The sequence below is a fragment of the Lates calcarifer genome, linkage group LG15 (genome assembly GCF_001640805.2).
Source record: "Lates calcarifer isolate ASB-BC8 linkage group LG15, TLL_Latcal_v3, whole genome shotgun sequence".
In the NCBI taxonomy this organism is placed as follows: domain Eukaryota; kingdom Metazoa; phylum Chordata; class Actinopteri; family Centropomidae; genus Lates; species Lates calcarifer.
Window position 1 is genome coordinate 5,925,229 of NC_066847.1, and position 15,144 is coordinate 5,940,372.

At 40.4% G+C, this 15,144-nt stretch overlaps 1 protein-coding gene across 1 annotated transcript; it reads right to left on the bottom strand.

The window, feature by feature from the left end:
* Positions 1 to 427: 427 nt before the first annotated feature.
* dhx16 (DEAH (Asp-Glu-Ala-His) box polypeptide 16) lies at positions 428 to 14,621 on the bottom strand. Its single transcript, XM_018700046.2, has 21 exons — positions 14,337 to 14,621; positions 13,971 to 14,173; positions 13,571 to 13,809; positions 13,198 to 13,366; positions 13,037 to 13,093; positions 12,619 to 12,873; positions 12,262 to 12,495; positions 11,709 to 11,900; positions 11,160 to 11,270; positions 10,903 to 11,018; positions 10,451 to 10,661; positions 9,965 to 10,063; positions 9,097 to 9,249; positions 8,491 to 8,631; positions 7,526 to 7,688; positions 7,258 to 7,376; positions 6,396 to 6,463; positions 5,374 to 5,536; positions 4,181 to 4,342; positions 1,586 to 1,759; positions 428 to 1,268 (listed from the first exon to the last, which is right to left on the bottom strand). The coding sequence occupies exons 2-21, from the start codon at positions 14,166 to 14,168 to the stop codon at positions 1,140 to 1,142; spliced, it is 3,153 nt and encodes a 1,050-aa protein (XP_018555562.1). The 5' UTR covers positions 14,169 to 14,173; positions 14,337 to 14,621; the 3' UTR covers positions 428 to 1,139.
* Between the last annotated feature and the right edge of the window lie 523 nt (positions 14,622 to 15,144).

Genomic DNA, 15,144 nt, shown 5'->3' on the forward strand with positions numbered 1-15,144 from the left:
ATGCGTCACTCTTTATGTAACAAAAACATGCTGCTGTATGAGGGCTTGGAAATCATTATGGTTATGAGGGAAGCATGTGGCAAAACATGCTTTGTATTGGCTTACAAGTTGAAAATGAACACACTGGTGGTGTTCCAAACTAGAAAAATGTCTGTTAAACTGGCACAACAATAGTGATTTTATTAAAATATTTCCAATGTCCCACAATCCCCTTGCGGCACAACTTTACCAGCATAAAATCAGAATGATGAGAAGTCATCCAAATATTGCATCTAAATATAACTTGTTGAACACAGAATGTCCTGGTGGGATTGAAACCAATAGTTAAATATTAAAAGGTTGTAAATACTAGTGTTTTGACCTAATACTGAGCTGCAAACCCACTGACATACTAGCTCTATTCAGCAAAATATGCAGTACAAAAACAGATGGTTGTAAAACTTTATTGCTCTAGAAAAAAAGAAAATTGACAAGATAAGGAGCCTCACATGTGAATGAAACTCATCATTTGGATATTAGTCTTTTCAGCTTGGTGGAGAATCTGAATAACAGTCCATTTGTACACTTTAACAGTGTGCTACTTTGACAAATGCAAGATTTGACAAAGCCAGTTTATTTAGGGCGAGTCAACAAACAGTCTGGTGGATGTTCAAAAGCGGCTGAAAAACAAACAAGTTCATCAATGAGCTGAAAAAAATCCCACACTGCGAGTCTGCTGTTGCAGGAAACTCAGATCCAAGTGCATTAAAGTTCCTTTGTAGTGGCCCAGCTGATGTGGCTGGTTTATGATTAAACCAGTCAGTAGGTTTGTGACCCACTTCTTACTGGACCCATCACTCTGCTCCACGTGTCTGTACTCAGGCTGCTTTCTGCAGCCAGATTTGGTCCAAATACTGAGTAAGCACAGTCAAAAAATGCCATATCAAACTACAGCAGAAAATAATTTCACATGTGTAGACAGGCTACAAACATGCACTTGTTTATGTACTGAATTGGTACCACTTTTCCTCTTTATTTTTAAGAAATGTCCAAGCTTTGAAAGTCATTTTTCCTACTTTTACCCTGCCCTGAGAGAGGAGGGGAGTGGGCACCTGAGCTTTTTATTTCTGTCATCTGTCCACAGAGTCTCTGTCTTCTCTTCAGCCCAGCTCCTCTTTTGTTTTACCCTGCTTGCGGGGCATCTTCTTGCTGCTGCTGTCCTCCAGCTCTTTACTTTTGTAGTAGTGAGGAGCGACTTCAAGCAGCCAGCTGCTCTCTATCTCAATCACCTGCAAACAGGGGTGAGAGAATACACAATGAGATACTTATACAGAAGGAATAGTTAAATATTGTACAGGAACCCTCGTCACACTTCCTCATTAATGTGCTGTATCATGCACAAGCAGTTATTCTGTGGAAGCCTCCACAATGGATTCAATTCTATTTCAATTTACTTTTTAAACTCTAGCTGCTTTTTGTGTTTAATGATTTTCTTCCACATTACCAAACCAGCCTCAGAAAAATAGACCATGACTACTAACATCTCCTAACCCTGCAGATATTTGAGAAGGACTTAGAGGACTATGTAGAAATGAAGTTGACAGACCTGTCTCATGAACTCCTTTGTGGTGAAGACCAGCTCGTGGTAGATGAGCCAGCGGGGCTGCTCCTCAAACAGAGAGCTGTTGGGGTGGACGTAGACTGTCTGCTGGTGCTTCACCGTCTTGTAGCCACCTTTGCTCAGTCGCGCCGTGTGATAGAAATATCCTGCTGTCACCGCCTGGGAAAAGCACGGGGGTGGGGGTAGAAATCAAGGTGACCACAGCAGCATTATACAAAATGAGGACTATCAAAATTAATGATGATGTGATCCCTGACTACTGCAGGGAGGTCAAAGGTGATAGGCACAAAATAAAAAATGCTATTATGTGCTTGGTAAAGCATCCAACTGATTATATTTTGATGGTTTTTATGACATAAATAAAATCGACAAAAAAAGACACATAACAAAACATGCAGATTATTCCATAAATAGACACACTTGTAGGAGGAAATGCAGGGGGAAACAGAGCAACTATTCAAAACTCTGAGTCAAGATCGTAAGGACTGGACCATTCAGTCTGAAGCTCAACATAATATGAATAATGCACTCGACTTGGCCCAACAGGAAGGGCTCATTAGTGAGTGAGAGAAGCCTAACTTATGGTATTTTAACAAATGGATAATGCTGCTTTTTGTTAGTCATGAAAGAAAGGAGAATTTCTACCAGTGATTAATGATTTGATGATTAATTGCTGATCCTCTCAGGGTTTCCTGCAGGAAATAAGCTCCTTTTTAAATTATCTCTCTATCTGATATCAGTCACCGATGCAAACAACACGAATTCAGCTGATGAATATCTGATCCTAAAGCAACTCGATGCAGACTCAAACGTGTGTCTAGCTGGTGGTAATCAAACTAACTTCAACCAGGTGTCTGACCTGCAGTGAATGAGTGAGTTTTTCTTCTTACATCCCCATGTGACTCTGAATGTTTGACATTCAATGTCTAGCTCGTCAATCACTTACAATCAAAACATTTACTATAAAGTCGAGACATCAGACTAAATACTATTGAAAACCTGTAGGCTTTTAAGACAAGTCTAGCTTAAACATGTCAGAATTAAAGCAGCTATCTGTAAGTTCTCTCTGCAGCCAAACAAATGTTTTGTGTTTTTTGAGATCAGGTGGAGGTGATGGTGTCTTGCCAAGAGTTTCAGACATCATTGTGCTTACAAAACAAGGGGTTAGAATATGCCCACTGATCAGCACTACTTCTTCAGCACAGTCTGGATGCTACAGTGAGCTGCTATTGGAAAGTGATGACACAGGCTGGGTGAGTAGCGGCTAGCTGATTAGCATGCTAACCTCAGTAGAAGAAAGTGTTAAAAAGTGGTAGACAAATCAGATGCAACATGTGAGTCATAACCCTAACCCTAACCCTAAGTGTGATAAAATCCTCTGATGTGCTGCTGCACAGTTATAAATCACTATGACGATGCAGAAATTATACTGCTCAGCTTGAAAGTGGCACTGGCAGGGATCAGTGTCTTGCTCAAGGAAACTACAACAGGGATCAGAAAGCAGGAAGGGCAGATAATTCATACTGTTTTTCACTTGTTTTGTACTGCAGCTGGGTTTTAGTTGTGATTAGCTAACAGATACCATCCAAAAGCATCTCCACTCCAAACACTCACTTTTCACAGATGCACTTGATCTGTTCACTCCTGCTGTAATCTAGGCCAGGTGGGGCTGAGAGTGTTCACAAAACTAATGCTGAAAGAACAGCATGACACTGAAATCCATCTGTCGAATAATGTCTATCACACCCTAGAACTAGGGGTGGGAAAAGTCAGCATGCATTTGTCTGTCATTTTGCAGTGCTACTGAAGCCACTTTACACAACTCAAAAAGTGAAAAAGAAATCTAGGCAACAATACTTTCCAAAGTTTTCTGTAGATGCCAATAATAATATTAACTATACATTTGTTTAATTACTGAACTTTTGATTCATAACAACAAAATAAGTTAATAAGGGGTTGCTCTTGCCTATTTGGCTGCAGGAATTTTGACACAGGCAGAGGCAGGATATGATGGAAAAAGGTGTAACCCAGCTGATAAAACAAACGCCCTCGCTTATCACAAGTGGTTTAGGGGTGCGTTCACAACACACATAGACTCTGATATGAGAAGGCTTATCACACGGCCTCTGCTCAGTGATAAGTTACTGCCGCTTTCTTAGATTTTCTCACATATTTTAGCTTTTCAGAAGAATATACTTTTTCTTGAGCCTAGTATTTTCTGACAGGAAGTTTCCACCTGCCTGTGGTGTTCTTGAGCAAAAACTGGGGCTCTATCTGAGGGTGACTTTTCACCTCACTGTGGAACAAAAAAGATACCAAAAACAAATAACAAATATTGAATGCAAGCATTGTTTTTTTCCCCACCATGCTTCACCATGTTGTAGAAATTTGGATAAGCTATGCTTGTTTTTAGTTTTCCACATCATACTACTGTAGTTGCTATGATTTCCCAGATCTCCCCTCGCTTTTTGACAGTTAACTTTGGAACAGACTTGTGACCATGCCTGAACATATTGTCTGATGAAAAACAGCCATAGTGTAGAGCCTTATATGAATCAGAGGTTGGTCAAAAGCACTAACCTTGCGAATGGGTATACTGTCTCCTTGGGAGCTGACCACCTCCACTTCAATGCGATCCATCAGACCCTCCAGCTGGTCCCTGACATCCCGGGCTCTCCTCATGGAGCGGAACTGGATAAAGTTCTCATAGCACCACTGTGTGGAGAAGCCGCTCTCCACCCACTGAGGGAGAAAGACATTGTGACTGCAGTTAATTGGTGGGAATGGCAATATCTCAGAAAACTCTTCAGTTTCCATGATCAACAGCCTGGAAATCAGTGATTTGTAACTTGGGGGTCTGGAATCATAAGGGGTCAGCACGAACTGTAATAACTTGTCATCTAGTGGCATCATCAGATCAACATTTTAATTAGTCCAGCCCTTCTATTTAAAACAAAAACTAATGACGTGCCCATCACCCTCAGCTATAGTTCACCTTTAGTGCAAATAAGCAAATCCAACAGATAATAAACTTATAAAATCACTCTCTGGTTGATGATCACACATGGTAAACTTATGCATCCTGGTATAGCTTTGTTTTATAGAGTCACAAGAAAAATAGGTCAGAAACTATAAACAGTAAAAATCTGCTGTGAAAGAATAGAAAGTCAGAGTATTTTTTTATGTTTATATAAAAAGCCAATGTGCGGCTAATTCAGTGTTTTCAAAGTAATTTTTCATTCATAATTTTGAAAATAACTCACTGGTTATAAACTCTTTAAATGAAGTAGATCACAGTTCAGTAGGAAAGAGAAGTAAAGTAGTCTAAAAACAGGAAGTTGTCAAGAACAGATAGTTGTTCTGTGTATACACCAAATATTTGCATACTAGGTCAAAGACAACCTGAAAATTTGGTGGTTTTCTATTTCATGTCAGTGTCAGAGGATTAGACTCAAATATTAAACACTAACGCAGGTCATTACAGTAACCTAGTGACAACTCCTGCCCTATAATACTGAATACTGTATTGAGACTGTGCCTGAGAGTTCAGCTCTAATATTCTGTCCTCCTCATGTGGGTAAATGGGCAAAATATTAGACTTTGTAATAACATGCAGTATAAAAACAACACTAAACTAGGCCTCAAAGACTTATGTGGATCTAATGAACACCTCTCTGATATAATTATACATTGTAAGCTTCACAAAGACTTCCAGAAGATATTTTTTGAATGCATCCTCAGTCATAACGGCTCCTATCCAGCTGCGTTCATACCTGAGTATAGACATTGAGCAGCACCAGGTGGTCTCCCCCTGGCACCACAAAGTTCATCCTGGCATTATCAGCGTGCACCACCTTGTCTTTAGGCCGGTAGAAAATGGAGTTGTTCACTGACAACATGGCTGCTATCGTCAACACCTCCTCTGAACACTTGTACCTGGAGAGACACGAAGAGGGAAAAAATTAACAGAGATATAGAGGAATTAGAAGGAAGATATACAGAGAACGCAGAGGAAGAAATAACAATAATCATCCACTCCTTACTGATGTAAGGTTTTCCCATGCAAGTCCCATGCATTCACTGTATTAGTTGCCAGTTTGAAAGTCGACAATAAGAATCATCCACATCCAGCAACTGACTCATTTTCTATATCTCCAAGTTCACACACAGGACAGATTCAGAGGAGTGTATAGTAGCTCAAATCTGAGAAAACCTGTTTGTCTTTGATAGATTATAAAGAACATAATTTTCAGCAGAACAATAATTTTCACATTAAGTATGCAGCTTTAGTTTAATCCCGATCTCATCTGTCCAGTCTTCTTTTAACCTTGCAAATCCCCTTCTCCCTAATGCCAGTGTTATACTTCCCACAATTTTGTCAACCAATTTTTTCTGCACATGCATCCTCCAAGTGGGCTACGAGGAGTATAATAAGAACAACTACAAGTTTGCGGTGTCCACAGCTGTATAATTTAGGCTTAGAGATACAACATCAGTCCCCTCTAAGAATTGATTCAATCACATATTTACAACACATCATACACTTTCTCTCTGTCCAGCAATGCAAATATTCCACCAAACCTCATGGGTCTACAAAAATATATCTAATGTCATTGCTAAAGTCAGAGCACAGTGGACGGCCCAGTTAAGACTAGGCTCACTGCCATGACCTCAAACCCCAGCTGCTTAATCATATGTTAGAAAACCAATGTATCTAACTGATTTGATACATTTTTTGCTTCATACAGTACTTGGACAGTGACAGGCTTATGCAAGTATCAGACTGGAGACTTACTGCTCGGAGGCCAGGATCATCTTGCTCAGCATGGGGTCCACAGGTAACTCAGCCATCCTGCGACCCAGCTGACAAAGAAGACAGACAGTTATTTATTCATTCAACAAACATTAACTTGTAATAATTACCAATGATGCAGTCAGCTAAAATCTCTGAAAACCCCACATCCATATAAATTACTAACTGATAAGACTGGCTTGGTCATAAAAGCCCTGAGTTGTAAACACAATGAGTCATGTATTCCAAGTATCAACACTTTGAATCAAGGAAGTGAGTGACTCTTCAGTGCTGGAAGCCATGTCAAAATATAAAAAGCATCAGGTATGTACTGTATGTCATGCAAATATGCAGACTGAAGATGGACAAAGATTATACATGTCAAAGCAAAAGTTACGTTATCTCCTTTCTGTATTTAAAGTTAAGTATGTGAACAAAGTATGACCTTCTGCTGCATTTGACTGGGAAGGGGATGGGGTAGGAATAATTAACCCTTTGCTTGTTGTAAATGTGTGCAAGGACAATGATGATTTTTGACTGATGATTGGATATTGGAGTTGCCATATGACTGTGACAATCACAGTCATATGGCAATCATCATTTCCACTAAACGCTGTGTTTAAGTTGAAACACCACCACCCAGCCGAAATTCACACAGTATGCTAATGAGTAAACTGTGTACACAGTGTACTACATGTAAGCGTGCTAACTGAAGTATCCAATAATGTTATGGAGCAACATTATCATTCATTTAGAGTTGACCTGTTTCACATTGCTGTCACTCTGTTTTCAAATTGTCACATAATAATGAAACTATTAATTAAATCTAACAACAGGTTTAACAAATTAAGGCCACATTTTGTACCTTGGTGAGCTCTCCCATGTGGTTGAGTGCTCCGAGGGCGTAGAGCTGCTCCAGCGCCAAGACCAGAGTCTCATGAGGAGGAGGGTCCATGAAGTCAAAGTGTATGAGGTCATTGATGCCTGCAAGCAAAAACTATTCTCTTATTGCACAGTCACAGCCACCAAATGGTGATCTAACCTGCTCCAACTTACTGACTGTGTATGAAACGATTTCAAAAGTTGTCATATATTCTACCTAATCCCACCCATGAGCGGGGTCTTCCCCTTACCTAGACTCTTTAGCAGCAGGACTACATTTCCCAAGTTTGTCCTCTGAATTTCAGGCACAGTCGTTTCCTCCATTTCATGTTTAAAAGCCCAGGCTGTGTAAAGCCTGAAACATTTTCCAGCAGCCACTCTGCCTGCACGGCCTGCTCTCTGGTTGGCCGAAGCCTGAGAACAAAACAGAAACACACACAAGAGATGGCAAAACATTTAGAAACAAATACAGAGACTAACAATGCACATACATAGTTAAAGAATAACAGCCTCTAACAACACCTAGCCTTTCTAACATAGCCTATCCTGACATTATGTGTTTGTAAGGAACAAGGAAGTGCTCAGACTATGCTATTTTGTCTTTAACCACCTATCTACATTGTTGCCTTGTATAAATTGACATATCCCCCTCTGATCACGTTGAGCCTATTAGACTGTGTTAATAACTAATAATTCCAGACCAACAACAGTAAAAATCATCTGGTTTAGTGATCATTTGTGATTTAGTGCGTCATCATACTGATGAATAAGCATCAGAGTTCTTGAAATTTTTCACCACAGAGCAGCTTCTGCAACACACAGTGAGACAGTAGGAACATTACTTTGTACAAAAGTTAATCTTTTTTTATCTGATATCTGCTGTGGATGTGGTGTTGTCAGGCCATGTGACTTCCTCACTAATATGGACTTATGTTCTGATCTCTAAGAAATGTTTAGCAAACTGTGGCTTTTTATTTTTTATTTACCACAGCCAAAAATAGCAACTGGAAACTTAAAAGACAAAACTAGGAAGGGAGCAAATGAAAAAGCTGCCTAAGGTTAATTCAACATCACAGTTTGTAGCCTGCAACTAAGTGAGTGAACTGTGGCATTTTGAAAACATGTTTATTCACTACACTTCTTAATAAAATCAGCCATCACCTCACTCCAACGTGATCCTGCATGTAATATGTTTAGAAAAGAAGCAAGAAGTTACCCGAGAGCAGGGTGTGACAATGAGTGACTCCATGCCAGTGCGTGCGTTGTAACTCTTCTGTTTGCAGAAGCCTGGATCAATGACGTAGATTATGCCGTCTATGGTCAGTGAGGTTTCTGCTATATTGGTAGCCACCACCACCTTGGAATGAGGGAAGAGAACACACAGCGTGAACAGATGAAGTGAGTAATAACTGCTCAAACAAAGCAAAGGAAAGAATAAATCCAGCTGGTGAATGAAACATGACCAAAAAACTAACAAAGAAAGAAAACACCAAAACAAGCCTTTTCTTCTCAGTGCCAAGATAGGATACTGACTCTCTACCAAATCTCATTGTACTACAGCAGCCTCTGTTGGTGAATAATAGCATGGACATTTAATCTGGGTAAATATGAGAGGGCTCTTGCTTAACACACAACTGATAAAGAAAACAGATAGCAGATCTATTGTCGTCACTTAAATCTTGGTATTACATGCTACTGACCATTTAGTGTCTGCCAAATTGAAATATTAATCCTACAGTGACCTACTACATCCAGGGCAATTGTATTAGGAAACAATAAAAGTTTTCCAAGTATTCTGCACAGAAATAAGACATCATCTGACCTTACGGGCCCCAGGTGGAGTGGGGTTGAAAATCTTCGCCTGCATGTCAGATGGCAGATTGGCATAGATGGGAAGGACAAGAAGCTCTGCTATCTTGGATCCCAGCCGCCTGCATCTGTCCTGGAGCAGCTCGCAACACGCTTCAATCTCCTCCTGCCAGACACATACAAGCAAAGAGGTTAAAATAAAGTTGGTTGGTACTTCTACATATGTAGAGGACCTAAATACTTCTTGCACCACTAAAAGTCACTGATATATAGCAATGTGCCTAGTTAAACAAAAAATCTTACTCATTAATAAAAAGGCTGGAATCATATATGTAATATTGTCAGGCACTTGAAATAACAATCTGAACCTGTCTATGGCAAAAACAAACACCTACGTTTTCAGTGTAGATTACTCAGTACTGCACCAATTCCAATGATTTTTGTCCCAATCAATCATTTACACCCCAAAACATAGGAAAAAGGCCCAGGTTTAAAAATACTTATATAGTTATCCTTCAAGTACACTGTAAGGCACTAGAAACTGGAGTTAAACTCGTTGTATAAAAGCACAAACTTGGCCAACAAAGCCAATTCATGTCTTTTTAGTTCTGATCTGACTCATGTTCACCCTGGCTTTTTTCAAAAGCACCAAGAGCTGTAAACAGTCTAATGGCCTGACAGGTAGCTCATTAACTGTACAATTTTGGCACTATATAGACCCACATGGGAGAATCAGGTTGCAGAAACTGACAAAAGGTCATGATGCACTGAAATGCTCTCTGGTGTCATAAAGACCTTCTGAACAAAGAAATGATTACAGTTACAGCTACAATGTGTTGTAATGGGATATTGAAGAATCTTATGCTTGATATAAACAATACCTGTCCGGTGAGAAAGACCAAGATGTCTCCAGGAGGTTGAGTGACGTGGATTTGTAGCACTGACACCACACACGCTTCCAGATAGTCTGCCTCTGGAGCCTAGGCAACACAGCAAACAGATACTTTTGACAGAGTGGTGATGGGAAAAGTTTTAAATCCTTTACAAAATTTGATCTTTCTTTCTCTTCAAAATTCTATGGGCTTGGTGACCCATGCAGAGGCTGTGTTTTATCTATTGTTCATTTGTTGTAAATGTGAATGTAAACATTCAAATTGTATATAAATAAATGAGGTAGAAAACTTAAGAAGTTGTTTGGTAGTATTCTTTTGTATTCAAAAGGCGCACTAATTGTAACTGGGAAAAGGCTGCAATTTTTCATTTGGAATTTTTATATTGCTGTCCTTTGTCCATCTAGTAGTAACCATATATAATATTGTTTTTATAAGTTATTTTAATAAATGTGAGAGTAACAAACTAGTTCCTACTTTAGTGTAGAAGATATCAACGGGGAACCTCCTGCCAGGAATCCTAAAGACAGGTGCGTCGTCAAAAAAGCAGGAGAAGCGCTCAGTGTCCAGAGTAGCGCTGGCCACCAGCACCTTCAGGTCTGGCCTGAACCTGGCAATGTCCTTAATCAGACCAAACAGGATGTCTGTGTGGAGTGTTCTCTCATGGGCCTCATCTATAATGATCACACTGGATGGAGAGAGAGACAGAGAGTGTGGGGAAAGGGGATGACTGCACGCAACAGACACAGTTATATCTACAGGTGTTTAATAAATGTACATAAACACATTTATCTGAAATGTGAAACTGCAGAGAGAAACTGTGGGAAGTTTGTGACAGATGACGTAACACATTTGTGGCTAAGACTGAGCTTAATTTGTACAATGTTTGCTTACTGACTGCTTCTTAGTGATTCCCTTCTTTGCATTACCTGTAGCTGGCCAGGTCGGGCTCGGTGAGAAACTCTCGGAGCAGCATGCCGTCTGTCATGTACTTTAGCACTGTTCTCTCTGATGTGCAGTCCTCAAAACGAATGCTGTAACCCACCTGGATCAAACCATTAAGTTTAGTCTTTTCTTCTAGTAATTCTTAACCACTTTAAATAGTCTGAAGAAAGAGTCAATATTACTCTGGAATAAATAAAGAATGCTAGGAAAGATAGATTGTAAATGGGATCAGCAAGCTCACCTCATTCCCAAGCTTGACACTCATTTCCTGGGCCACTCTGGCTGCAACTGACATGGCTGCCACTCTGCGAGGCTGTGTGCATCCAATCTTCATGCCTCCTTTAGTGTAGCCCTGAGGGAGGAACAACAGGTTCAACGGTAGATTCATTTTCACTGGTTACCACTAGCGTTATCTTGTTGCACAGATCATTTCAGTTTTGTTCGCAGATGCTTTGAGACTGCTGCTGCCACTCTTTTCATCAGTTTTCATCAGGAACATCCACAAAACCCATTAGCAACAGTTGTCTTTTAGAGCTAAAGTGAACTTTAAAGGAATAGTTTGACATTTTGTTTGATAGCCTAGCTCTGTCTAAAGATAACAAAATCCTCATTTAAAATGAACAGAAACACAAACCCTTTACAGGGGTTATGTGGCAGATTATTTCTTGACCAGGAATAGCATATGGCCTAAGGTACTGTGCTATATTTTGTTACTAATCACAGATTTATAGTGGAGCATAACATGCTTAACATGTAGGTATGTGATGTGATGATTAGATTCTGCACTCACATCTTCCAGGAGGTACTGTGGGATCTGGGTGGTTTTTCCAGAGCCTGTCTCCCCTTCAATGACCAGGATCTGGTGCTCATGGATGGCTGCTAGCAGGTCCTCTCTGTAGGGGAAGATGGGTAGGCTGCGTCGGACCTCCTGCATGGACTGTTTCTTAAGCTCTGCCTGCGACAGAGCAGGGGCCTCCTGATCCTAAACATGACAGGGTTAGAAGAAAAGGCAACTTCAGTGTCTCTAAATTATCTTTTTCACTCTGATGTGTAATAAGTAACTGCAAAGGAGTTTTTGTCTTGCTCTGGGACACGCTGCTAGGACAAAGGATGTTGCAGGGATTATACTTGTACATCTTTTTCTGGTTGCCCTCACTTTCATATAAAGAGAATACAGTCAGGTGGAGGAAGTTACATTGTCTTTCCAGGTTAACATCAGTAAAAACGAGAGCCATGTCATTGGCTCCTATTACAAGACAATTTCTGCTATCTGCTGCACAGAATTAAGAGACAAATTATAATGGGGAATGATGAGGAATTAAAAAGTACTAGATGAAGCCCACCTTTTCTGTCCGAGTTCCTTTCATGGTAATGGCAGTGCTGACAAAGTCGATCATCTCATCCTCCTCCAGGATCAGCTGGTACTTCTCCTGCTCCTGCCTCATCCCTTGCTCTCGCTCCTTCTTGGCCCCGAAGCTGAGGGAGGCCGTCTTCAGCCTCTCCTCCTCCCAGCGGCCTTGCTCTCCTCCCAGCTCCATGGGAATTTCCTCCAGCTCCAGGTCCCTCTGCGGAACGTCCTGGTCAGAGAGAGAGAAGGGAGAGGGATGGAGGAAAAGAAACGAACAACTTAAGCTACGCAAGACTTTAGCAGGTGACTGTGTCTGTATATTGTATCAGTATGTGGAATCCCTCCATCCTACCTTGCTTCTCTTCTCTTCTGGCATATAGTATCTGTTCTTCCTCTCTTCCTGTTCCTTGGCCCCAGCCTTTTTGTAGTCTCTAGCCAGGTCCCGAAGGGTGCGTTTGTATTCCAACTCCTTTTTCTCCCTGTCAGTCAGCTCATCTGTAGAGAAAAGGTACTCCTCGTCCTTGATCTCTGCCTCCAGGTCCTCCAGCTTCTCTGACTCTCTCTTCTTCAGATACTCCCAGCGAGAGCGCTTCCTCAACTCTGGCAACTAAAGATTGACAGAGGAGTACAAAGGATCAGAAACTTTATTACACAGAATATTAGCAAGTTGTTCATAGTTTCTAATGCCCATTTGACATGGTATTATAGAAGTCTACATGTAATAGAGACAAAATATTCTGTTCATAGACGTGATGATTCAGAGCACCCACCATATTCTTCTGATCATCCACAGCCATCTCCAGCCTCTTCTGAGCTTCCTCGTAAGCCTGGAGAAAAACAAATAAAATCTGAAGTTGTTTATCTGTGAGAAACAGAGGGTGAGGTTTGGAAAAAAATGCATGAGTTGTGTTGCAATTCTCTCGTCTCCCACCTTTTTGTCAGTCCTCTCTGCTATGTTGCGGGTCTTCTCTTTGTCTTTCTGCCTCACTCGCAAGGCAAATGCATCTCTCTCTTCAATGTCCTGCAATCTCTCTCGCTCTTCCTTCTCCCATTCTTCCTCTTCCTCCTCTTCTTTCTTGACAGACTTGCCTGAATCACCCCTGGAAAAAATACATCAAATTAATGACTAGTTTAAAAGGCTCTGAATGATTCTGTGATGATAAATATGTGCAGGTTGTTTCTCTTTTCTCTGGGTTTAATCCACTATTAACAACATACACATACGTTAATGTATATTGCATCGATGAATAGAAAGCAAAAAAGAAAGCAAGCACGTTAAAGTCAGTACAGAATGTCTGGATTACCGTTTAGGTGATTCATCTTCACTGGAGGACTCGCTCTCTTTCTTCTTTCTAATGTGTTTCCTTTTGTTTCCTCTGTCCTTGTCCTTGCTTTTCTTTTTCTCTTTCTGTTTCTCTCTCACACTTTCTCCATCGCTGTCGCTGTCCTCCAGTAGCGTGTACGTCCGATTCTTCCTCTCCATTTCAATGGCTTCCCGTTCTATCGCCCGGGATGCTTTCTCCACAACCTGCTTGCGAGGAATCTATAACACAGTGATAAAGGATTGTTAGAGGTTTCATTCCCACCAAAACTTCCCAGTCTGAAAATGCAAACAACTACAGCAACATCGGAAGCATTTAAAGCTCATGTAACTACGTTAATGCAAAATCACACAGGGAACAACAGCACAATTTCACTTTATACCTTGTCAAAGAGCTCTTGCGCAAAGGCGATCACACTCGGGTCGATGTCAATTGTGCCCGTCTGCTCGAGACGTGTCACAAAGTCTTGAGGACTAAGTGCTTTCCGTGCAGTGCCAATCATGAATTGAGACACATATCTGTCACTCAACCCGAGGATGTCATGAAGACGGTCACTGACCCACTGCTCTAGATTGGCCATGATGCCTGTTGAGGGAACAGTCACAAGAACATCTTAAAACACTTCAATTCAATTCAATGGCGCACTAATGCCATTAACAACTACTCTGCTAGTCTTAGACATTCCGTTTAAACTGAAGACGCGACAACACATTATTTAAGGCAAAAGACCCTCATTAATGTCACTTACCGCTTTTCAAAACGCCCAAACAACGTTGTTGTTATGGCAGGAGTAACGGCTGTGAGTTAGCTAACTCAGCTAACTCAGTTTTAAAATTAGGCGTTAGTTTAAGCTGAAACTCACAAACTCCCGATAAGGACACTTAATGGATAAGTACATCCCTCCATAGCCATGCAAAACTATTTATTTGTGCCTTTATTTTTCCCATAAGACACAACACAAATGGAAAAAATACCTGTTTTAGCTAACTTAACGCACGATGAGGTTGAAAGCGGAAACGCGTCATGTAAAACTACCGAAGAAGAGCAGAGCAACAGAGGCCGCAGCGCTCACTGCCGCCCTGTGGCCATCTGAGGAATGACATCAATCATCGACAACAACAGTGCATCATGTAAAAAGTGAACAACTACTAAAACAGTAGTAAACAACAGTGGTATCTGCAAAGATTGGTCTACTGGGACTTCTGTAACAAAAACAAACAACAACAGCAACAACAATAACGGTGATTTTTGCTATCATGACTATTTTAGTAGTATTAGCCTAATATTATTTACAATGACATTATAGTAAAATTATACAAATTTTACTTTTACATTATAGTAAAGACAGTGGTGGAAGAAGTACTCAGATATTGATGCAATGCATTCATTTTATGAAAATCATTAGGCAGTGAAAACGTGGAGTCTTTATTTTCTGATTGCTTCAATTATTGTATCTAAATATAAAATATATTTTAAAAAAAACTACAAAATAAGAAAATAAAATAAAACAAAATAAGATTAAAAAAACATAGATGTTATCTGAAGCAAATATGTAC

Bases quoted from the DNA above. Each gene is read 5' to 3' on its own strand.
- dhx16 (XM_018700046.2), bottom strand. From the start codon at position 14,168: ATGGCCAATCTAGAGCAGTGGGTCAGTGACCGTCTTCATGACATCCTC. The intron at 13,094-13,197 runs GTGGGAGACGAG...GTTTTTCTCCAG, and splicing joins CAGAGAGGACTGACAAAAAG to GCTTACGAGGAAGCTCAGAA. The intron at 10,064-10,450 runs GTAGGAACTAGT...TGTGTTGCCTAG, and splicing joins TTGATATCTTCTACACTAAA to GCTCCAGAGGCAGACTATCT.